Here is a 25,269-nt window from a genome sequence, read left to right on the forward strand (position 1 = left end):
ATAATTCATAGATATGACGGGCATAGTTCAAATCTAGGACCTAGAAAGCATGTTTTGATACAAGTCAGTATCCACCTAGCCATGTCCTGTGTTGTGGAAGCTATACAACACAGGCTAACATCCCTGTTACTGGTTAATAGTTGTTTTGGATAAGCAGTATCTTAAAAGTATCCTACCATAGACAAGAATAATTCTCTCTGTTCTGAAACTAGGGTGCAGAGAAAATGATGGAGGCAAAGAGTCAGACTGAGATAAACAGCAGAAAAGAAGGATTAGATTTTTAGAATAAGTTCTGCAATAAAAAGTCATGCAAGACTCTTCAGTGCAAAGAGCTTGAAACTATCCAACCCTTATTGCTGAAGTCATGGATACCAAGAAGACCAACTGCTATACTAAATTTGGATAAATGAAGATAAGTCAGTGATTTCTCACCTTGAAGATGTAGTGCACAGGCATTTTAAGTGTCATAGAATATTCATACAGACATCTGGCAGATTAAGTAGGCCTTACTGATGTTACACAAGAGACAAGCAGGCAAGCCCTGAAATTGTTAACTGGTGTGGAGGATCTTGCCTGACATCTTGGTGACAGTCCAACATTCGAAGAAAACAGGTAAGTGTCATAAAACAGTCTCCCAAACACTCAAAAGAGCATTCCCTAGGGATCCGGTACACGCAATATAGAGGCAAAGTGTCAACCCTGTGCTTTTGCATAGTGAAAGTAGAAAGCAACATATGGTGCTCCACATGTTTCAAAGATGTTTCAAAGATGAGGGATCCAGAGGTTTTTTTGGTATCCATTCATGGTCTTCTACAAGGTCGGTGACTGGCATTTTATTTCTGTATTGGTTAAATGTTGGCAGATGCACAGCTATTTGTAGTCTTGTATCTTTAGTTGGTTGGGTTCAACCTAATTTGGTGGTGCTCAATACGGAAGCGTCGAGGGCCCACGACGTTTAAATAACAGTTTTATCCGTGAAACCAGAGGGGCTCTGGTGTCATCCCTTATCGGCACACACTTGTTCGTGTTTCCTTTTGTGAAGAAAACACTTTCAAACTGTTTTCATAGTATCTTCTTTATTTCATGTTTATCATAATTGTTTATCAGATTTTATCGTATTTGATCATTCATACATCAGGCGATATCAAGAAGCATATCCAATGCATTTCGGGCATTCAGATGGTATGCCCTTCATCAGGGATTGACACTACAAAAGGATAATGTAAATGGACATTAGAATCAAAATAAATCTGCACAGTATTTGCATCAATGTCATGGTAAACAGTGTTACATTTATGGTTCTATCAAGATTGTCCTCTCGTATTCACATGTCTATCATAATGAATGTGGCGGTGATGTAGGAAAATGGGTCAGGGATTGTGATCGAGGTACAAAGAAAAAGTGCGCTAAAAAAAGAATAAGTCGTTCACTTACAAGCCTGGTGAACGTTGTCACGATAATCTAAAACGGGAGAAAGTATTAAGCGCTCGTTAGTAAAATGCGGTCAGTGACATGATAGTTCACAACAAAGTGCGCGTTGTGTTCGGTGCTGGAGGTCGGAATGGAAACTAACCTGTTTTAACCAAACAGTAGTGGTGTCTAAATTTTCAACCAACAGCAGAAAGTTCAAACAAATCATAATGAAACATTGGACCATCCTTAACCTGGAACCAGATTTTAACAAATCTTTCAGCCAACCTCCTGTATTCGCTTACACCAGAGCCAAGAACCTCGGTGAAATTTTGCAAAGTAAATCCAATGATCCCATCACATATCTAGGAACAAAACCTTGCCTAAACTGTGGTAATTGTAACTGCATAATTAAAGGACAGATTTTCAATCACCCTACAAAGGGTTATCCTATAAAACTAAGAGTGAATGCCACCTGTGACTCAAGCAACTTAATATACGGGATTAAATGTCCGTGCGGCAAAACCTATGTGGGGAAAACAGAGAGACGCATCAAGGTACGTCTTAATGAACACAAATCTAACATAAGATTAAAGAACACAAAGTCAGCACTTTCGGCGCACTTTACAGAACTCCAACACAACGTTTCCCAAGTGACGTTTATTGTTCTAGAGACTGTTCCCAAATATGAAGGAGTCAACAATAACAAATTACTGCTAAGACGAGAAAATTACTGGATCCATAAATTATCCACCCAGAAACCAACTGGTTTAAATGAAAGAATTGAATTTTCTTGTTATCTGTAACAATATTTGTTTGTATACCTTAACAGAATTGCTCCACTAATTGACCATGTTGTGAATGTGCATGCTCCCAGTATCACACGGTTGATCTACACCAACTCAACAGCTCCCTGATGTTATCAAGATTGTGATAGCTCAGTCCAGTCACACAGCACCACTTTTCTTCAATGTCGGGTCGATCCTGCAGACCCCCCTTTTTTCACACACATATACTTCATAAACGGTAAAACCCCTTTCCGTTCCAGTTTTTTCCCAACCTATTGGTTTTTATTTTACACCCAACCGATTTATTCAGATATCTGCATCTCGCACATTTTTACGCGTATATTCTTTCACGCATAAATAATGATCTTAAACGATAGTCTTTTTTCAATGTTTATAACATGTGATCGATCACATGACCACGGACCATTTTTTTGAATTTAAGAACGCCGGAAACTGTTCCAGTTTTACCGGCGATTCTGAAATACGAGCTCCGGTCAAGACGCGAGACGCATTAACTCAGGTTAGTTTCCATTCCGACCTCCAGCACCGAACACAACGCGCACTTTGTTGTGAACTATCATGTCACTGACCGCATTTTACTAACGAGCGCTTAATACTTTCTCCCGTTTTAGATTATCGTGACAACGTTCACCAGGCTTGTAAGTGAACGACTTATTCTTTTTTTAGCGCACTTTTTCTTTGTACCTCGATCACAATCCCTGACCCATTTTCCTACATCACCGCCACATTTCATTATGATAGACATGTGAATACGAGAGGACAATCTTGATAGAACCATAAATGTAACACTGTTTATCATGACATTGATGCAAATACTGTGCAGATTTATTTTGATTCTAATGTCCATTTACATTATCCTTTTGTAGTGTCAATCCCTGATGAAGGGCATACCATCTGAATGCCCGAAATGCATTGGATATGCTTCTTGATATCGCCTGATGTATGAATGATCAAATACGATAAAATCTGATAAACAATTATGATAAACATGAAATAAAGAAGATACTATGAAAACAGTTTGAAAGTGTTTTCTTCACAAAAGGAAACACGAACAAGTGTGTGCCGATAAGGGATGACACCAGAGCCCCTCTGGTTTCACGGATAAAATTTTATTTCTGTAGGCATGGAGAAAGGATCACTCTTACAGACATTTTATCTGACAGATTGCACTTTTATTGCAGGACCCTCAATCTGGTTCACAACTGGTGCTGAGGTAACGCATCGTCATAGTTTTGGAAGTCTCAAGAAGGATACATAACATTCAATTGAAAGGAAAGATTTCATAGCTAAGTGAGTCACACTTATTTTGGGAAGGTTGATGTTATACTCCGGGTTACAAAGCGGAAAACATTCCTGAACAGTCACAATGATTTGAATTGAAACACAATTCCCTGAAAAATATTGTTGGTCAAGTGAATTCTTTCCTCCCAGTCTCCAGAAATCAGCAATCTCTGATATTTCAGACACACCTGATTTTTCATAGAGCTGGCACTGGGCTCCTCCACCCAGGAGAACGTTTGACTTTAGGAAATGGAGTCTTCTTCAAAAGTTGAGACTTTTTCTATACAGGCTACAGTTTTTCCAACATAATAAAAAATAAAAAATTGGCAATTTATGACAAATTTTCCTCTAACTATTGAATGACTGACTAGAACAAGTTGCAGAATAGGCTTGGCCGCACTGTTAGGAAGGCCAAAATCTAAAAAAGTTGCCTGAAAATCTAAAGACAATTTTTATGCCCAGCAGGATTTGTGCAACCATCCATCTATGTACAGACATGCAAAGATGTCTTTACACTGAAGGGCAGCTGCATCCTGTGTGATTCACTTGGGGATGCGAATGAATAACCACATACTATGAGACCTGAATTCAGAATCACAGGAATCTTCTGTCTTTTTCAGACATAGGGATGTGGCATGACGTATAGAGTGGTACTGTGGAGCCCAGGCTGATGTGGGAAAATCTGAGGAAGGTCTATTATACTGAATTTTTCTCTTCTGACCGATTTGTTGGCAAATTTCTGGTCCAAGATAAGATAGCATTTCGGGCCTGGGATGTTTCGGAACAAATCCCAATAACCTCTATTGCAAAGACTGCCCTTTGTGCACTAGCATGTACTAGAACTCGCAATGGCAATTTGGGCCAGCCTCTCACTTCCCGCGTTCAAAGAAACCCCACATAAAAAAATCACTGTGCCAGCCAATCCAACAGGAGGAATATGTTAATATGGAAAAAGCCAAAATAAGGAAGTACAACTGCCTTCCTATCCATCATGCGTTTTCCATGCTTTTGTGAAATTTAAACTCTGTAGGTGAATGTGGTTTTCTTGCATGTAATAGCCATCCTAATCATTCATCAAAGATGGAATATGCAAAAAGCCACTCTCCTTCCTCCTCTGTCTCCTTTGACTGTCCCACTGTACACCAATCATGTTCAAAATGTTGTGGGTTACTTCTATAAATAAGGTTATTGTCTGCCACAAAAATAAATGATTGGAAGTGTTTCAAACACCTTATGTATGTGGGAAAAGTGGCAGAACACAACTGTCATTGCCATGGGAGGTTGCTGGTAATCACATTTCCGGAGAGCTTTTTGATTTAAAATCAAAAGTAATTTGTTGTTGTTGCTGCTCCCGGTTGTTTGCATGTGTTGTTGCCTTTTCCACCAAGGAATATAGATATTCTACTTACCTATCCCCATAGCGAGTGAAAAGGATTTTCCAAAACATTTCTTTCTGAAACACCCACTGACTTAACTGTGTCAGCCTTGTTCTTCACTAACTGGATTTTATCATCTACACGCAGATGATAGAGAAACCAGAGAAAAACCGGTTCATCAATTGATGCTGTGCTTGAAAAGATGAGGTAAAGGCTTGGGAAGTAATATCTAAAAAATCATGAAAGGGGCAGCCTTCATTTTGAGGTTCGTCGCCACATTTGTCACTTTGTCAAAGGCAAATCAGATCATATTATGGACAAATCTGAGTTGGTGGTTTGGCCAATATTCTTACAGTACATATACTTGTGATAGTATCATCATTGTCATCCTTTGAGGGTTGTGAAAGATATTTCTTTAGTAGAAGGAGGAGCAATCATGTCATCTTTGGGAAGTTTATGTCTTCATCTATCAGCAGGGCAATGAGTCTCTCGAGTTATATAGAACATACCTTCCAATGCATCTCATGACACTTATGATGCACTCAGAGGCATCAAGAGCATTTCTCTTTTCTCTGCTTTTCTTTGGGAGGAACTTCTAGGCTCTCACCTCCATGTAACTTATATTTTTGCTCCAACCTGTCCCCTCTCTTGCCTACTGAAAAGGGAGGCCAAGCAGGATTAGGCAAAGGACAAACTGGCACATCAGTTAGAAACTGCTCTATGGCAGGGGGCATAGACATTTTGGCTGTTGCAAACTGAGTTATTTTCTGAAACTTGGATAGGAGAAAGGTCCGCGCACCATGGTGCTACACATGCACCAGAGTGATTAATCATATTCCTGTAAGGTCAGACACTGAGCATCATGTAAAGACTATTTCAAGGGAAAGGTGCAACAGGCAACCCTTAAAAGAATACCAGACTCCTGACGCTGATAATGGTCTCAATAGCAAAGAATGCCTCTATGTCCATTGAGCAACATCCAATAACCTCTATATCAGTTCCTTGATGTTGAACTGTAAACAGGTGACACAAGAGAAGGTTTGGTTACACTGGTGGAGGGCTGGAAACAGCCAGGACAGATGAGGATAATGCTTGCTCCCCTCGTCCTTCTGAAACTGGTAGACCTTTCTGTAAATCTGCATCCTACATAGCAATTCCAGATAGATCTTACACTTCAAAAGGGATTTTTTCCATCCAAAGGGTCTCCACAAATCGTTATAGCTATGTGGGATGTTTTTAAATATTTTATTCGTTTTCTTAAAATTCCACATAAGAAAATGCAATTCCAGTGGTGTTTCGTTACATTTTCCCTATTCTCATGCAACTTGAGCCAGACCACCAAATTAATAGTTTTTTCTCCTCTACCAATGTAGATATCATTCGCCCCTCTGGTTAGTTCTGAGCTCCCCTCTAAAACAGCCCCTCTAGGGTCTAATGTATACTCAACACCCTTAATGTTCTTAAACATTTCAAGTTAAGTGCGTCATCTCCCAAAATATTTCATCACTGGCTTCCACAGAGCTTAACATTTCTTCTATTGCCCCGTAAGTCATATGATAACATTTCCATTGCCATTAATTGCCACAACCTGTGTGTCCAGGCAAAAACATTAGAGGCTCTTGAGTTTTTCCAATTCCCTACGATTTTATGTCTTACTGTCTGTAATGTAGGTGATGTTATTACAGACAGTGCTTAATTTGCGCCAACACTTGGCACCAGAACTTCAGCAACAGCATGTATTTGTGAGTGTACAACATGTCCTCTGCGTAGTTTCGATTTTTTTGCAAAGTACATCAGGCACGTTTAACTTATATAATATATATGTTATTTTTTTTAAATGATCAAACTAGAACTTTCAGGTTATCCCTACAGTTTGAGGATAAGTGAAATAGTCCAAAAAGTCACACTTGTTTGAGTGTAAATGTTAGTAGGTAATGAAGTCACTGGAATTCGGCATCAATGCCATGAGTCGGAGCCAGATGCAAGGGACTCCTGCGAAACCGTTTCAGCCCTGTGTGGAACTGCGAGGGCAGTAGCCTTTTTTTATATAGCCTAATATTTATTTACACAACACTGTTGGCACTGGGCAGGCTCAATACACATGTAGAGCAGATCCCTCCATATTAAACCCTTTCCAACATATCCCATGAAGAATAAGCATAGGTATGTTCCTCCAAAGTTTGGTGCATTCCTCATGTGTTATTTCAGTCTCCAGTACTTTTTCTAATTCCAGCATATAGGGCTACTTAAAGGGCCTCCAGGAGAGCTTTCAGTGTAAATGGATGACTGGTATAAGTTATTTGGTCATTTCATTATAAGGAAACCGTTTTTTGAATGATGTGAGTTCTCCCATCCCCATTTCCCTTACTATTGGCTGCATTCTCCAGGGTCTTACATGAAAATATGAGTTTCATTTTCTGAAAGTTTAAAATCAGTCTTACACTGGGTGATTGAATTAATCATTTGGTCCAGGAATAAGTGTCTCCACATAGTGCAGTTTCCTGCTCTCTATGTGGCAAATTGTGACACATATAAAACTAGTAATGTAAAAGGAGGATAGCAGCGTGTATGGAGAATATGGGTCAACTAGAGATGTTATGATGTCATTTGAGAAGAGTTGTGTCGTACGTGAAGAACCCTTCCTCATCCTCATCCCAGGGGGAGAGCCGTAAACTCTCTGGCTTACATCTGTTAACCAGGATTCTGCTATTCAGTTGTAGCTATCCCATTTGAATTTTTGCATGCAAGATCCATCTTATCCATCACCTGCTGGAGAAAGGCCCACTCGATCAAATCCATTTTTCATGAAGGCCAGTATTAACATTGGTACAGAGTGTCAACTGGCATTCTCAATCTAAAATAGAACCCTGCATATACTATTAAAAGTCTGACGATTTCCTGAGAACCCTGACCGATCCGGAGTCAATTAAAAGGGCATACACTTTTCCATGCTGTTCACCAAGGCTTTAATGTAAATTTTTAGATTTGAGTAGTGAGATTAGCAGGCCTGGGCGTAGTTCGCCGAGTTTTGCTACAGGAAACTTGGCGAAATTACAAAAAAACTATGCGAAGTTCCATGAGTAGCATAGTGCGAACTGCAGTTTGTGCTGGTATTCCTGCTGCTCGGTAGAAATTCTACCCGAGCGGCAGATCGCAAACTTACTGTTCGCAATCGTGAGCTGGGAAAAAACTCTGCTGCACATAGCGAAGAGGAGTTTTCTGCACTCCGCGAGCTCCGCAGAGTGCAGAAAACTCTGAAAACTCCACAAACTGAGCGAAGTTCACCACCTAGGCCTAGAGATTAATCTACTGGTAGAACACTGTTCTTCAGCCTTGCCTTGTTTGTGCATCAAAGTCAGACCAGCTTCACCCATAGATTCCATCACATACCCGGTGTCCTGCAAGGTGTTGAACAGCTTGGTCAATGGGGGAGGTCCAATAATGAGGTGAAGCATTTATAAAATCCATTAGTTAGGCCATCAGGGCCCTGTGCTTTGTGTGGCAGTAGATTCTTAATGACTCTCTGCACTTTTTCACATGTGATTTTTCCATCTCCAGGTCGTGTTTTGTATCCTGCAGCAAAGTGAGCCATTGTATGGGTGTCAAGAAGTCAGCCATTGCGTGGTGGAGTGGGTAATGGCATCAGATAAAATTCTTTAAGTGCGTTTCCCTTTTCTCAGTCTCTGTGCAGTCAAAACCTATCATGGTATCTGAAATTAGGTACTCCAGTGACACTAGAGGCTTGTCAGTTCTGTTGGCTTTTTCACAACATTTTTGAGACGCAAGAGGTATTTTTAGACTTTTCTGTTGGAAGTAAATCAACTTGGCTTCTTATTTTTATCATTTCTCGGAGGAGCGAGGGTTTTCACTTCCTGTTATTGCTTTTATTTTACTCTTAAATCAGCCTGTAGTTTTTCTTTCATTATACACCCCAAGTGTTGGGTTTTTAAAAATATGTAATTGCTTTACCCCTGCTTACTCCCTTAGAGGCATCACAGGTGGTGGCTCATTGCACATCTGCATATGAGAGTTTTTGCATAAGAATTTATAAAAATGTGAGATGGGCCAATCTTTCCTTTCAGTCTCTGATTCCTTGCTTGAATAAAGACAACAGAAAGAATTTATCCAAGAGACCGGAATTAAGGTGCAGAATTTGTATTAAAATGTCATCCTCATTTGCATTTAGCTCGTGCACATTTCAAACATAAGATTTAATTTCAAATGTATTTTCTTCAGACGATGTAACAAGAGGGCATCTCAAATCCACTTGGCACACTAACCTCTGGCATTCCTTTCTACTAAAGTGGAAGCCATCATTGAACTAAGGTACTGGACTGGCTTAATGGAAGCAAGTGAAGGTAGAGATGCTAGAGGGTTCTGGAATTTGATAAGGACAAGGAATAGACCAGATTGCACCCTTATCACGTGTAATATTCCAGCCCACAGTTGGTACAATCACTTCCAGTCCCTCTATACCTGTACGGAGGGGAATATACAGGCACTCACCCACAGTAGTCTTTTGCCAGTTGACTCCTCGGGGGATGCATTGGGCGATCCCTTTACCCCAAGAGAGGTCGAAAGCGTAATAAAATCGCTGGTGCCCCTCAAAGCAGCTGGGCCTGACGGGATACCGGGCGATCTGTTGCGCGCTAACAAGAAGGAGTGGGGGAAGCTGGTTTCATCCTTGCTAAATGCTATTAACAATGGTGCACCTGTCCCAGAATCCTGGAAAGGGGCGGAAGTCGTCCCGATATTCAAAAAGGGGCGTTGGGACGACCCAGCCAATTATAGGCCCATAAGTCTAATTGACTCAACCCAAAAGGTAGCAGGGAAGGTAATTCTGGGGCGGGTTCTTCCAGTGGATAGATGAGAACGACATCCGATCGGACCTTCAGGCTGGATTCCATCCCGGGACAGGGACCACAGAACAGGCCTTCAGACTGGTTCTTCTCTACTGGAAGGTGGTGGTGCTGGGTAAGGGCAGTCTTTATTTGGCCTTTATAGACCTGAAGACTGCCTTTGACCTAGTACCACGGGAGGGATTGTAGAGAGTCCCCCCTATATCCTGTCCCTTTTGGTCAGGCTTCACGCTGATAACTTTGCACAGGTGCGGTGGGCCAAAGCGTGGCGAAAAAAACAACAGGATCCCAGTAGAAAGGGGCGTCCGCCAGGGATGTGTGCTTGCCCCTACACTGTTCTCTCTTTATGTGAACGGAGTGGTGGAGCATCTGCTAAAACATCCTGCAGATGCACACTCCGTGGCGGGCAAGCGCATCCCTACCCTGCTCTTTGCTGACGACATCCTGCTCATTTCTAAGACCCCTGTGGGCTTGCAGAGTCTCCTAAATAGCTATCAGGAGTTTTGCTCACAACGGGGCTTGATAATCAACACTAATAAAACAAAGTTCCTGGTCTTGAACCCGCCCAAAAAAAGGGCCGCCCCCCGGTGCTGAATTCTGTGCCCCTGGAGAGGGTGTCTGAATTTGATTATTTAGGCATCCGTCTCTCGGATTCAATGAATTGGAATTCGCACATTCAAAAGATGCTACTGAGTCACAAAAGGGTGGGTGGCGCACTACTCAAGGAGTAAAGCTCCTCTACATCTAAGCCTATTGCCCCAGTCTTGGAGATTTACAAAGCTAGAGGGGTTAGCGCTGCTTTGTATGGGGCGGAATTGTGGGGTATGTGTAACCTTGAAGTGTTAGCCAGATCATAGAGAACATTTCTGAAAGACCTGATGGCTCTCCCGCAGAGTACCCCAATAGTACCAGTGTTAATGGATTTGGGTTGTAGATCGATCAAGGACCAAACCCAAATTCACCCCTTGCTGCTCTGGGCGAGACTGTGGAGTGTGCCCGTGCTGGCCTCATATGCACAGGCCTTGGCAGAGGTCATGTCATTGGAGGGCTGGTCTAAGATCAAGTGGCTGAGGGATGTGAAATGGCTGCTAAGAGCTTTGGGCCTTGGGGATGCTTGGGAAGCCAGGACTGCCCCCCCTAAAGCTGTTCTCAAGAAACTCTACTGGAGCTGGGTCCATTGTAAAAACTCCACTGATGTGAAACATTGTAAATCCACTGATGATTTTGTGAAGATGAAGGATGTGGTGGCCTATGAACCTTATCGCGACATTATTTCCAACCCAATAGATAGGGCTTTGTATTTTAAATTTACAGTGGGGACACTACCCATAGACGAATTTACTGCCCGCTGGGAATTTTCCCACCTGTCCTCCCCCTCCTGTGCGACCTGCCCATGGCTCAAACCCTTATGTATACAATTAGGTACCCGGCAGTATAGAGAGGCGCTTCATATTTTAAAATCCGTCACACGCACCTTGGTTGTTTGCGGTGTGTCCAAGTTTTTAAAATGGTCCTGGTTAATTCGTTTAAAAAGGCTTTCCTTGGCTATTTAATGCTTGTATTATCTGTTTTTATAAGATTTTATCTGTGTAAATAGAATGTGACTGTTGTTATTGTTCTTAAAATGTTGTATTTCTGCTTTTATGATATTTTATATATCGAAATAAAGCCATTCATTCATTGAACTAAGCAAATTGGCTTCATACTTACTAACCGATCCAAATGCAGGCAGTGTATGTATTAATCATTGCTGTCATCAATTATTTTTCACAAAACTTGAAAAGGGTCAAGACAATCAAGGTAAAATGTGAAAAGCAGAAAAATAATACTGGAAGTACGTAAAAATAGCTTGACCGAAAACATTTTTAAAATATTGTGGGAAAACACAAAATAAAGTAACAGTGAATAAACGAATTCTAGAAATGTGGAAGGTCCACAAATTCTGTGAGACAGTATTCCCCAAATTTTTACTAACCTTTGTAGTTAAATGAAGAAAAAAATGAAAAAATAAGAAGACTGGTGGAATGCTGAAGATTTAGTCCACCTATGCAGTCTTGGAACATTTCACTACATAAGCCAAAAGATGTTCATAGGACAAAACAAAATAAATAATGGCCTATACAGCTTTTACACAGACTGGTTGGGATAATCTATTAACACTGTGACACAAAAAATTACATGATGCAACATTTGACCTCAGGGAAATGGTGTCTAATTAGCATTGCTCTGGGACTGATATTTTCCCCTTTAGTACAGCAAAGCTATGGGGCTTTGTACAAAGAAGGCAGCAACATTCATCTGTAGGACTAAATGGCACATGTGACGGGCTTTATGAAAGAGCGCTACACGTGTGGGACTAACCTGATCAAATGGTTGGGAAGATCCTCGTTGGGAAATGCCTCTTTTTTTATAACACCCAAACATTTGGACTAATGCTGCAGATTTTCGACTTGGAAGTGCAAACAGTCCACCTAGGCCCCTTCACAGCAACGCAGATGCCCACTACTTGTGGAGTATCGCAGGGATCCTCCCTTTCACCACTATTGTTTAATTTATACCTCCGGCCATTAATCCACTCATTGAGAAACTGGAAATGCACTGTCCTCAATTACGCAGATGACATGCAGATCATCTTCCCCTTAGACTCACCTGATGCCGCATCTGATTTTCAGGCATTGATGCTCCACATCCAACAATGGATGGCTTCTAACCAGCTCAAATTAAATCCGGAGAAAACTGACTCATCTTGCCTGGCATTAGCGCGGCTCATTGGGGCCCACAGTTCTGGCCAAAAGAGCTAGGTACGCCCCCCAGCCCGTCGAGCTCGGTAAAAAGCTTGGGCGTCACCATCGATACCGACCTCTCTCTTAAAACCCATGTCGGAGCCATCATCTCAGCTACCATGTTCCAGTTACGTAAAATTCAGAAAATCTCTCACCTACTCTCGCATGAGGCATTGGTGCAAATTGTCATTTCCCTTGTTCTCTCCCGTCTTGACTTTTCCAACTCTCTTCACTGGGGCCTACCCAAGTCCCTGCTTCATCGCCTCCAGATGGTGCAGAACCAGGCCGCAAGGCTCATTTATAAAGTTCTAAAATGGCAGTCAGCAAGACCCCTTCTGTCCAAATTGCACTGGCTGCCTATTAAACAAAGAGCCGCTTTTAAGATCGGCTGCCTAATTTACAAGGCCCGGCAGTGCAAGTGTCCCGCCTTTCTGAAATCTCTTATCACCTCGCACTGTCCAGCCCGTAATCTTCGTTCAGCCCACCTTCACCTCTTAACCACCCCGGTGGTTAAACTAAAGAAACTGGGTGGCCGCAGATTCAGCTACCTGGCACCCATACTGTGGAACTCCCTCCCCCTAGGAATCAAGACCTCTGACACCCTACTGAGCTTCAGGAAGAGCTTAAAAACCTGCCTCTTCTCGAATTCCAACTAGCCCTCTGCCATCACCCACTATCATTATCTCAGCGCCAGTAAACCTACGGTGTCAGTGCGCTTTACAAGTGTAGCTTAACATAACATAACAAGTGCACTGGGCCCTGCTAACCAGGCCCTAGTATCATTCCTCTAACACTTACAAAGTACATGTGCAAATTATTGACCCCCAATTGACCTAAGTTAACTTACTTATAAGTACCTAGTAGTTGGTTTTACATGTTCGTATAGCCTGTAAGTTAAATATCACTTGTGGACTGAGGAACTTGTTGTGCCATCACAAGAGTGACAGAGTATAGCATAACTCCCAGGCTGCCATTGCAGACTGGTAGAGCAGTATTTAAACTGCTGACTTGCCTTTGCAATCTGAACCAATGGTAAAGTTCATACCTTCCATTTTAGTAGTTATAAGACACCCCTAGGGTAGGCCTCAAGAGCCCTAAAGGCAGGGTACATTACTGTTTTAAATGTCCTGACAGTAAAATCCCACATTGTCACTTTTACAGTGGCAAGACTAGTAGCCCAAATGGATACTATGAAGTTACACGCTAACAACACAGCAATGCTAACTTCTGAACAGGACTACCAAAATAGCCACATTAAACCCGACTTGTAGCCCAAGTCAGAATTCATGAAACTATTTTGAAAAAGGCAAATTTAGAAAGTTGCCACTTCTTTAACTAAATGTTCTAATAGCCATTTTCTGTTGCAAATAGCTGGTGTCCCTGAGACAGCCTGCTACCCTCCTATGGACAAGCATGAACACTCGCAGGAAGAGGCACAAATGATCTGCTGAGAGAAGCAATGTGACCTCCTCCTGCAGGATGGCCAGAAAGGGTGTGAGCCCAGATGGTGAACTTCAAAGCGGAAGTAGTCTTTGAAGGATAAATGCGAGTCATGTTGGGAGTGGGCAGAATAGTGCACTATGGGACAGCCGGATGCCACACTTGCCAGGAAATTGTCACCAAGTCGGTGGCGTAATCTGAGGGAACTGGCAGCTTTTTGGCTAGTTAGATGCCCCCTCATACAAGCTTGTAACTGGCATAACATTGGCACCGAGACCTCAGATCACTACTGGGCTGGAAAGAAGATCATCAAAGAAAGACTGCTCTGCTATCCACTGAACCCAGCAAGGAGAGGCTGCACCAAAGACTGGACTACATGTGTTGAACCAGAGTACCAAGCAGGAGAGGGCTGAGCCTGCAGCACCCACTTGTGGAGAACGTTGTGATATGTGCTAGAAAAAAAGGAGTGACTTCAAGAGTCAAATGTCTGACTCTCTGTTGCATCTGCAGGACCACAAAAGCTGAGGAAATCCTGCACTTTTGAGAGCTAATCTGCCCAGGATCATCTGCCCACCACTGGGTGCTGAAAGGCCTGCTGGGAGACAGACTCCTGACCTGTCTGTGGTGATGCCATGTCTGTGGGACACGTGCCCGTTGTGGAAGTGGGCTTTGGTTGCCCTGCAAGAAAAAATAACTTAACTATCTGCAAACACTGGAGACCGCTGTACCAGGGAGACTAGTTGACTATTGGCAACTGAACCGGCATTGGGCTTTCCTGCTGCAACGTGAATTTCGATTCCTGAAGCCGGAGACAACACATGAAGTTTGTGGGACCCCAGGGTGCCCCAGGAAAGCTCACTGCATCTCTTCATCATCTCAGCATACTTCATTCCCATCATCATGACTATTTCTAGGCTGGACTGAAGAGTACCCTAAGGACCTTTAGACTGCTAACTACAACAGATAAACTGTTCCCTTGGCCCTGAGTGGTCCTTGTGACTGGCCCCAGCTGGTGTGGCTAATCAAAGATTCTAACTGGTGTTTTAGCCCATTGGCTCCTAACTGCTTGCAAAGATTTATTTTTGCATGTAAGAGTAAAGTTACAACATAATTTACTTTCCTTTGAAAAATAATGTCTCCAGTTCACCTCAATAGATTTTTGTCAATGTGGATAAGGATATAGTCTATTTCCATGAATTGTCAAATTTTTATTGTGTTATGTTTCCTTCTTATTAACGGTTTTCATACTTCTAAATGATTTACACGTATTCCTTTGCTTAAGCTCTGTGCCACAGCTAACCAGGACCTGGCTAAGGTTTGTCAAATGAACCTAACAGGACCTGATAAAGATTGTGACATTATTACATGGCGAGATCTCACAACCACACATAACAGTCCACTTTCCAGCAAACGTGGTTACAATTGTTTTGATGTATGGTCTGGATTGTTCCACAGACTGATAAAAGCTATATGAAGCGCCCTTCTCTACTACATGCCTGCGGAGCGACACATGTGGTCACAGAGTGTAAAAAGCTAAATCTTAACAATTCAGGCCCTTCAAGTCAAGGAACCTCAAGCAAACCAAAGCCCAAATGACAATAGCACTTTTGCAATATTATAGTTCAGATTACACGTTAAATATTACTGCAACAACGAGCAATGGAATGGAGCATTTGGTTACAACTCAAACAGGGGGACAAAAGACTATTGAAACTTGTTTAAAGCCGATATCTCTATAATACATTTAAAAAAAGCAGATGTAATCTTCGGTACAATCTACTTAATGGACCACATTCTTCTGAAGTATGGTTCTAGACATTGGCATGGGCATAACATATATTAGATCACAAAATATTGATACATTCAGGAAATCCTTAAATAATCCATTCAATATCAAATTAACTCAGGAAAAGGAAGACACCCAGACATTGTGTGTGTATAGCAACTTACTTGGTATGAACGCAGAATAGCTTTATTAGAATGCCTGCAGCAGATTCTTCAGCGCCTAGTTCTGGGGAGTCTTCTGCCAACAAGACATTAGAAGGAGGAAACACGTTAGAGCAACAAGTAGTCACAAGTTATTAAGCACAAAGATAACAGTACTCTTACATCCTAAGCTAAAAGGACATCCCTACTGGTGAATGAGCACATAAATAAATTGGTTTGAACACCAGATAAAGCACAGCCACTCTTTCTCCACTCTACACTCCAAAGAACAGCATCCAGATTCCAATACTCCCTTTTTTGTCTTTACCACAGACCTATATGGACAGGAAGAGAGATGGCAGATGTGCTAAATGAGAGAGAGTCTGCCTAGAACAGAAATGCAAACATTACATGACCTCAATGTCTCATCCCCCTTGCACTACATTCTTAGAAAGGAAAAACCGAATGCTGCCTGACAGGTAGGCAGTATGAACATCAAACGGAGGCATTTAATTAAATAGGAACTTTAGTGTGACAAATTGAGTCGCTAATTCAAAAGCTCATTCAATGTACAATGTTTACGAAAAGCACAGCGAGTAGCCAATGTGTAGGCACTGAGTATGATATTTTAAGGGTGGTATTTTAAGGGTGGAGACACCGAAGAGAACCAGTGATGCACTGTGCCCAACAGGATGGGAAATATGGCTTGAAGGGACTTTGAATAGTATTCCAGAAGGCAACAAACCACATGGTGAGCTATAGGAAGCCTTCATACCACCTTCACCAGTGCAAAACTACCATAAGTAAAACGTTTACAAAAGACCAGAAATCTATTGTGGATATTAGATAAAAACATGAAAACACTCCTCACAAAAATGTATGATGAAATTTTCTTTGTAAGTCAATCTGGTTGATATGAAAATCTAAAAGGAATGTAGAAAAAAGGGGGACGTGTAAAAAAGTGCCTATGTTCATGAAACCCAAATATGGTTCTAAGCAAGACAGGGTAAGTAGAATGTTACCTTTGGGTAACAGTCTTTCTGGTCGACAATCTATTGTTCCACAGATACCTTGCAGGTGCCAGTATGGATCCAAAACTCTTGAAATAAGTCCCCTGAACTGTTAGGTGTTGTTCAGAGACTCAAGCCGCAGGACTGAATCGCTTTCCAGAGATGGAGACATAAAGCCAAGTAAGGTGCAACTATGAGATTTGATATCACTTCCAATCCTTTTCTTCGCACCCTTAGAAGAGAACAAGACTGACATGGTGAAATTTACAGGCACGCACCAGAACACAATGCTAACTTGGAACCCTTTAAGGAAAACTGTAAACTCACTCCTCAGAAAGGGGAGTAGGGCAGTTGCGAGGACTCTGGATAAAGATAAAAGTATCCATCAGAAAGGTAGCTACCTAAGGTAAGTTCATTTTAATTCTAACTGATGACTCTTCCTCCAGAATTCACACCTTACAAATCTCTGCTAAAACAGCCCCACAAGAAAACTCTAACTGAGCCAATGTGTTCAAAAGCCAACCAGCTACATGAAAAAAGTGACCTTGTTTAATGACATCTAGTAGTCCAAAATGACATCTACCACCGTAGACAGCAAATCAAAGAAGTTGCAAACTGCACTTCTATTGTTACTACAGATAAAAATGACCCAAAGCAGTCAGAAATGTAGAGCTGGAGTTAGGTCCACACATGGTCAACCACTGTACGATAACACCCTCCCATAGACAATAATGGCAGCAAGGACTTGACATTACAGATCATAGGAACTAATGTTAAATTAACTTATATCAACTTAAAAAAAATTAATTATTTTAATGGTCTACAAAAGTGTGTAACTGTGTGTATATGTGAGTATAAAACACCTTCTTTAGTTTATTACAACATGTTAAGAATCTTTCTTAAATGTAAAAATTTACAATTCTAATTTTTAAATAAAATATTAATTTAATTCTGGACATAACTTAGTAATTTTTCTACATAATAAAACAATATACTTTTTATATGTTAAGTGTTTTGCTTAACTATTAAGAAATACATTCTAATTTACTATTCAGAATTCAATATTTAATTTAAAAAATAAATGAAAAATCCTGTAGCATCATTTCTTTATTTTGTTCTACATTTCAAATAAACATTTTAAATTGATTTGCATTAATATCAATCTTAAAATATTTTGTGACCTCTAACTTGTAAACGTTTCCCTATACTTTAACACAGGGAGATCACCACCAGGTGGTGGAGATATCCACATTTGTGTGAAAAGTTACAATTAGTACCTTGTAAACTGTACACTAATAAACTTGGCTTCATCCCAAGAATTCACGGGGTATAGACATGCAAGTCTCCACTTCGGAGTAAATGTACACTCATAAATGGTGAATAGCCTAAAGAAGTAAAGGGAAAGTTGGCGACAGTTTCACCCACACTAAACACAGACCTTACTTTAAGCTACTGCACTGCTTATACAGTATATAACCTGCAACGTACATCACATGCTAATCGTATGACAAATGACGCACCCGGCCCCACCTAGCTATAACCAAACCACGTGAAACGTGAGAGGCCTCGTAAACCCCAGGAAATGCAGGCACATTCTGGCATACTTAGACCAACATAATATACATGTTGCAACGCTTCAAGAGACTCATATGGGCCCCAAATCCCCGGCCACATCCAGTGGGGCACCGTATAGATGCTGCTCGACATACTCCACTTATACTCGAGGGAAAGGTAATACTTATCAAGAAAAATGTCCAATCCGTACCGATAGGAGAAATGGCTGACTCTCAGGGGTGATACTGTATTACATGGGGTGACTTATCTCAATCCGTCACACTCACTTAATGTTATGGCCCTAATATTAACGCCCCTAAGTTCTTCAAAGTTCTCCACTCATGTGGCATAGGGGTGGGAGGACTTTAACTCTAGACCCAACGATAGATCGCCAACGCCCATAACCACACCACTACATAGGGGCCAATGACAATTATTAGAAATCTTCACTGCCCATGACCTGATAGATGCATGGCTGAGTATACACCCAGCCGCCAGAGAGGGCACTTGCCACTCCTCTACACACTCCACGTGGTCGAGGATAGATGGATGGCTGATCATTAGAAGGCTCAAAACATGGCTTATGTCCGCTCGACACCTGACGAGAACATACTCGGATCACTAGCTGGTATTGTTAACCCTGGCTCCTCCCTGCTCATTGTCTCCCTACCAAAACTGGATATTGCCGTTGAATGCTCTCCTAGGCGTCCCATTCCAATCGGAGCTAGGACACGAGATCACTGATTTCTTCCCTCGTGATATTGACAGTCCCTCAGTTCTCCACAGTATGGGAAGCATTCAAGATGACCGTTAGAGGAATCTGCATTGCAAAAGGGGGAGGCATATTGAGGGATATGCGCAATACAACCAGACGTTTTAAAAATGAACTTAACTCGAAAATCAAATGCGTTAAGATCCAAGCTCTCACTTGAAGGGGCAATTCAGAGACAAATTGACAGAATATCAAGATACGGCAGAGAGACAATGCAAATTCCGCTGTAAATCATTCCGAGCCCGACAAAATGGGGAAGGGGAACACCCCGGAAAGGCCTTTCCTGAGCTCACTCGCAAACCCAGATTCCACAATACTATACTGGAAATTACTGATCACAAGGGCAGAGTCTGCAGGGACACCCCAGACATACTAGATACCTTCCATGCCTTTTATACCAAGATATACACAACACACAGGAACCAACTGATGGATGGGTGTGCCCTATTTGGAGGACATAGCGCTAGGTTGGCTTGGAGATGGTCAGAGGGAATTCCTCCAAGTGGATTTTGAGGACGAGGAGATACGCTCTGCAATTATGCAACTGCAATCTGGCCGCGCTCCAGGGCCAGACGGCCTAGCAACCGAATTTTATAAAACATACAGTGATGCCCTTATCCCTATTCTGAAGCAAGTATACGAGGAGGCGCGAGAGACATGTAAGCTACCGCCAACAATGCGTGAGGCACTCATCATATCGCCCCTCAAGCCAGGCATACCAGGAGATAGATGCAACTCTTACTGGCCACTCTCGCTAATCAACTGCGATGCCAAAATCTTGGCCAAACTGATTGCCAATAGAATCAGCCCTCTGATGACTGCTCTAGTGTTACCAGACCAATCAGGCTTTATATCCGGAAGAGCAACATCACATAATCTCCGTGCACTCTTCGCTCTAATGCAGGACATCGAGCCAGATCGGGCGGCGGTGGCAGTCTTTTTATATGCCACCAAAGCCTTTGATTCAACATTCTTCGCATGCTCAGAAAAACATTTCGCTGGATCCCCTCCGAAACAAGGAAAACAGTCACCCACGCCTTAGTCACGAGCCGACTGGACTACGGAAACACCCTCTACGCAGGTACCACCGCTAAACTCCAGAAGAAACTACAGCGAATCCAAAACGCCTCAGCCAGGCTCATATTAGACATCCCACGCAACGAACACATCTCTGGTCACCTTAAAGACCTCCACTGGCTACCCGTCAATAAGAGGATCACTTTCCGACTGCTTACCCACGCACACAAATCACTCTACGACATCGGACCAGACTGCCTCAACTCTCGACTGTCCTTCTACACCCCCTCCCGCCAACTTCGCTCTTCCAGCCAAGCCTTCGCCACTGTACCTCGCATCAACAAGTCCAGCATGGGAGGCAGATCCTTCTCATACCTGGCTGCCAAAACATGGAACTCACTCCCTGCTTACCTTCGCCTCACCCAGAATCACCTAGCGTTCAGAAAGCAGCTTAAGACGTGGATATTTGACAAATAATCCACCTCCCCTTCCTAAGCGCCTTGAAACCCTCTGGGTATGTAGTGCGCTATATAAATGTTGACTTGACTTGACTTGAATGTGACTATCTGGCCAGTGTACTGGTGAGAATGGGATCCCCCCCCATTCCCTGCTTGGATCCAACTATTATACACAAAGCCACAAGCCAAACTTCTCAATAATGGAACATGCTCCCCCAGGTTCCATATCACGAGAGGGAAAGGCAAGGATGCCTACTCTCCACTCACCAATTCGCTCTTGCCATGGAGCAGCTTGCGCCCAAGCTCAGGCAACATCATTGTGAGCATGATGTAAAATCTGCTACTCCAGACTATCGCACCAAGACCCTCACCTCCGCTCCTTTACATGCCTTTTTGCAACGGTCCTCCCCTACACATACAGTATCCATGCTGTACCGAACCACCCAAATTAATAGCCACCACAGCACCCACTTTATTACACTCCGGCACGATTGTGTCACTTCAGGCTTAGGGAGAACGACAATTGTGAAAGATGCGGGAGGGAAGGAGCTGACTTTTTAGGTCTCGCCTGCCAATGCGCTTGTGCATTGCTGGCGAGAGATATAGAGGGCCACCAGCAAATCCTACCAAGAGGTTTTGGAGTGCGGATTATGCCCAGTGCATGTGATGCATTGAAGCGCGAAGCTTCGCCAGCGCGCGCTCCGCCTCACTTCCTGCTCCCCCTTTTACTTTTGTTATCGCTCACACCCCATATGCTCGTTCCCTACCACCCCATATGCTTGTTCCCTCCCACCCTTCCGACTTCAAAGGAACGCCGCTCCCCTGCTCCCCCGCCCACCCGCCACGCAATGCCGAGAGCTTGTCCTTCTAAGTTTCTTGCATTTTCGCGGCGGCCAGTTCAGTAACTTCTCAGTTTCACGCAAATGTTTATACTTAGTCATGGCTCTTTACAACAAACGGTCTGGACCTTAAACACCTGTGCAGTTAAACAGCTGTGCCTGCAGAAATCTGCCAAACCTTTTGCACTTCTCTTTACACGTTGCACATCGTTGAATGTGGATATTTTTTCCGATCCAAGGGTTACTACAGTTCGCAGGAGCCTCTGCAAACCTTGCCCTGGCTAGCAGCATCAAGGGTTTTCAAAAGGAAACGTAAATTGTTAGCCAAGAGATGTCCCGAAAAGTTTGTGCTGTTGACTTTCCCTGCTAGTGTTCACCATTAACCACATCTTTGCTTTATGTCAGATTCCAAACTTTGGGTCAATTCACAATCTGCCTTCCAAGACAGAGGTGCAACGCGGCTTGTCCCTCTCAATTTATTTAGTTGCGAATCAGATGCAGAGGAAATTAACATTTTCTTTCATAACGTGCAGCCCTTAAAAATACCCGAAAGAAACAAATGCTCCCTGAATTGGACAGGCAGCAAAGATAATAGGAAAGAACAATGCCAGATTTATGGCTGCACTTGTTTAACTTTATTTTTTATTTTTACCGTGCCTACAGCTAGAACACTCAAGTGCCGCTTCGTGCACATAGCTCTACCAGAGACCGAACTGCTCTGCACCAGCAGCACTAAGGGTAAGCTGAAACTGAATTGGAGCTGCTGTTCAATATTTATGAGCAGCAAGCAACAACACTTCCTAGGAGGCAGAATTATCCCCCACCCAATGGAGCTCGTAACAGCCGTCACTTTTAATGCAGGACCACATGGTTCCGAGTCACACTTGAGCGTAACTTTTCATTTCTCCTCCGTGGGACGCTTCTGTCAAAGAAGCGACACTCAACTTTCAGCAGACTGGCAAATCTCAGATTACGGCGCAGCTGCCTGAATACAAGTGCCTCTGAGCGCTGCCACTTAAGCCTCGTCAGCCCTACGAAACACAGCCGGCACTATGTGCGCTCTCACAAATGCCGTTGCACACCGGCCTTCCCCTTCTTCTATGTAGAAGACTGTCAGTCTCGTGCTAATCTGCACATTTGCTGGTTTAACATATAGCCGAATGTTATGCACAATATTTATTAGTTAAGATACAATGTAGTGGGATAAAAAAAGGCATAGGTAAAGCATGGTTGTTTGTCAGTTAAGCTTGTTTCCTTTACCTCAGTACGTCGAAGTCATCCACGTATTATACACCGGCACTCTCACACACAGGACCTCAAACTGGACAGCGAAAGTGGACTGCGCATGCACAGTGACAGAGTCATGAACGGCGGTCAACTTAGAGACAGGTCAAAACTTTGCTGCTAGACCGCCCACTCCGTCCGTCATTGAATGTTTAAAGTGGAACTCATCATATAGCATGAACATAACTGCCACCTCACCTCAGCCTCCGGCGGACCCAGCTCGCGAAAGGCTTTCCATCAGTTTGCAGCTTCTCTCGCGCTGTCCGTCACTGGAACCCGCATATCACATTGCACAAAAAATGTCAGCTTCATGACTGTCATGTAGCATCACTCAGGAACAACACCACATCACTCAGGGACACCAACACGTCACTCAGGGGCACCACCACGTCACTCCGGGGCACCACCACGTCACTCCGGGGCACCACCACGTCACTCGGCACCACCACGTCACTCCGGGGCACCACCACGTCACTCCGGGGTACCACCACGTCACTCGGGGGCACCATCACGTCACTCGTTTTTTTATATATTTTCAAATTTATATATTTTCAAAGCCAACACATATTAAAAAAAATTGTCATTTACAATACCAATAGCTCACACTTTCCTAATGCGAGACCTATTGCATTGCAAATGCTTGTTACATTTGGCATGGGAATGCCCCTCTGTTTTAGCATACTGGACGGCGGTGACAGACACTCTCAGACAGATGACAGGGGAACAAATAACCAAACCCCGCCCACCACACTGTTGGGATATACCAGAGTTTTTAAGGCACCCATAGGAAATACAGGGTGGCCTGCAAATGTGGGAGAAGGCGAGCGCCCAAGTTCAAGGATTGGATGAGAGACCTCATATATTGCCAGGAACAATTGTCTGTATATGCAGAGTTGATGCCACTCACGTCTCCCCTCGAGACATTTAGGAACCGTTACGAATATATTTACAGGAGCGCAAGGACACAGCGGGCGAAGAAGGGGACACTTCTGGGGGCCTGGAAATGTTGGTGCCGGTAGAATAATGGGAGTGGACCTAGACAGGGGATACCTAAGAGAAATGTATGAATTATGGAATATACCCTCTGTAGGGCGCCAGAGTGCATCACTGACAGCCAAAGTTGTACAAGTTATGTACGTGCCTTGTAAGGTACTGTGTATGGTCTGTATTCTCTCAATCTGATTAAACAATGTCCTAAAGTGAAACTGGCAAAATTCTGCAGTAGTTTTACTGTCCATCTCTGTTTATTGTGGTAAACTTGAAAAATAAAGCATTAAAAGAAAAATCCAAAATTATGAAATGGTAGTCAAGTTACCTGCCTTACTATGCAAATACTGTTGCTTGGGTTCATAGATCTTCACCCATAAGGTGTTAGTGCCTTCTGTTTTTGATGATAATTTAACTGCCCTAAACCATTTATATGTTAATGAAAAACATTTTTAAAAACACCCCTCTAACTATGTGTGAAATATATAAGAGACTCAAACTCTCTCTCTTCTGAAGTGAGCACTGACAGTTTGGCATATAAACCTTTGGAGAGTTATGTTCACAACAGGAGAAACTTGTTTATTCAGTTGCAGTTTAATAGCACCTGAGGTACTGGGACTTAACTACCAACCACTGACGATTTAGTACAGTAGCCAATAACAATCAAATATAAAAAATATGATTCACAGTAGATGGGTCCTGTTTTACCTGTGTTTAGGCCGTCACCCTCCTCATCCGCTGGAAGCACCTCAGTATGCCTTAGTCTACTACGACTCACATCCTGGATCCCAAAACTTAACACCGGATGGGTCAAGAGGAACTCTGAGATGGATGAAAATGCAGCTTGCCCCTCCTCTTGGTTCTGCGACAGCTCCATTACATACAGCACCTAGAAACAATCAGATTAAATTGCTATTGATCTTTTCTTCAAAAGCAAGGGAAACCAATGCAGGACTACCTAAACAAAACCTTTAATGATCAATGAAGGGTTTAATGACTATTCATGAACCTGTAAATAGCAACCTTGCTCTTATTGTTGGTCTGGGTGTATTGAGGTGAGTTCATATATTTTGCCTTGAGAAAGTATAAGGCATGAGCCTTTGAAGAACAGTAGTTTTCTGTAGCTCTCCCCCCCCCCCAAAAAAAATATAAAAACAAATTTAAAAAACGGTTTAAAGGGTGCGAAAAATGGCATCACCAAAACACACCTGCAAGGTTCACTCTCTAATGGCAAAGTAAGTACATCTCATAGCACAAGTAAGACTGGCACACATTAATAGAGGGACTGCTCAACACCAATCTACTTGCCCATCTCAATAGGACTGTATCTACTGAACAGACATTATATAAAAGTAGCATTTAACATTTTCTCGAATCAGAGACTTCAAACATTGAGAGATTGCACTAATTCTAAGTCAGCTAGAGTACCCAGCATTCTATCAAATCATCAAAAGTCAGAAACAA

General features: G+C 42.7%; 1 protein-coding gene across 1 annotated transcript in view; it reads right to left on the bottom strand.

The window, feature by feature from the left end:
• EDC4 (enhancer of mRNA decapping 4) overlaps positions 1 to 25,269 on the bottom strand; it is an 841,744-nt gene that overhangs the window by 549,463 nt on the left and 267,012 nt on the right. The window contains exons 12-13 of the mRNA XM_086945254.1: positions 24,514 to 24,694; positions 15,909 to 15,981 (exon numbers count right to left, since the gene is read on the bottom strand). Of these exons, the coding sequence (XP_086801380.1) occupies positions 15,909 to 15,981; positions 24,514 to 24,694 (254 nt within the window). The remainder of the gene's footprint in view (positions 1 to 15,908; positions 15,982 to 24,513; positions 24,695 to 25,269) is intronic.

The sequence above is a fragment of the Lissotriton vulgaris genome, chromosome 12, assembly GCF_964263255.1.
Source record: "Lissotriton vulgaris chromosome 12, aLisVul1.2, whole genome shotgun sequence".
In the NCBI taxonomy this organism is placed as follows: domain Eukaryota; kingdom Metazoa; phylum Chordata; class Amphibia; order Caudata; family Salamandridae; genus Lissotriton; species Lissotriton vulgaris.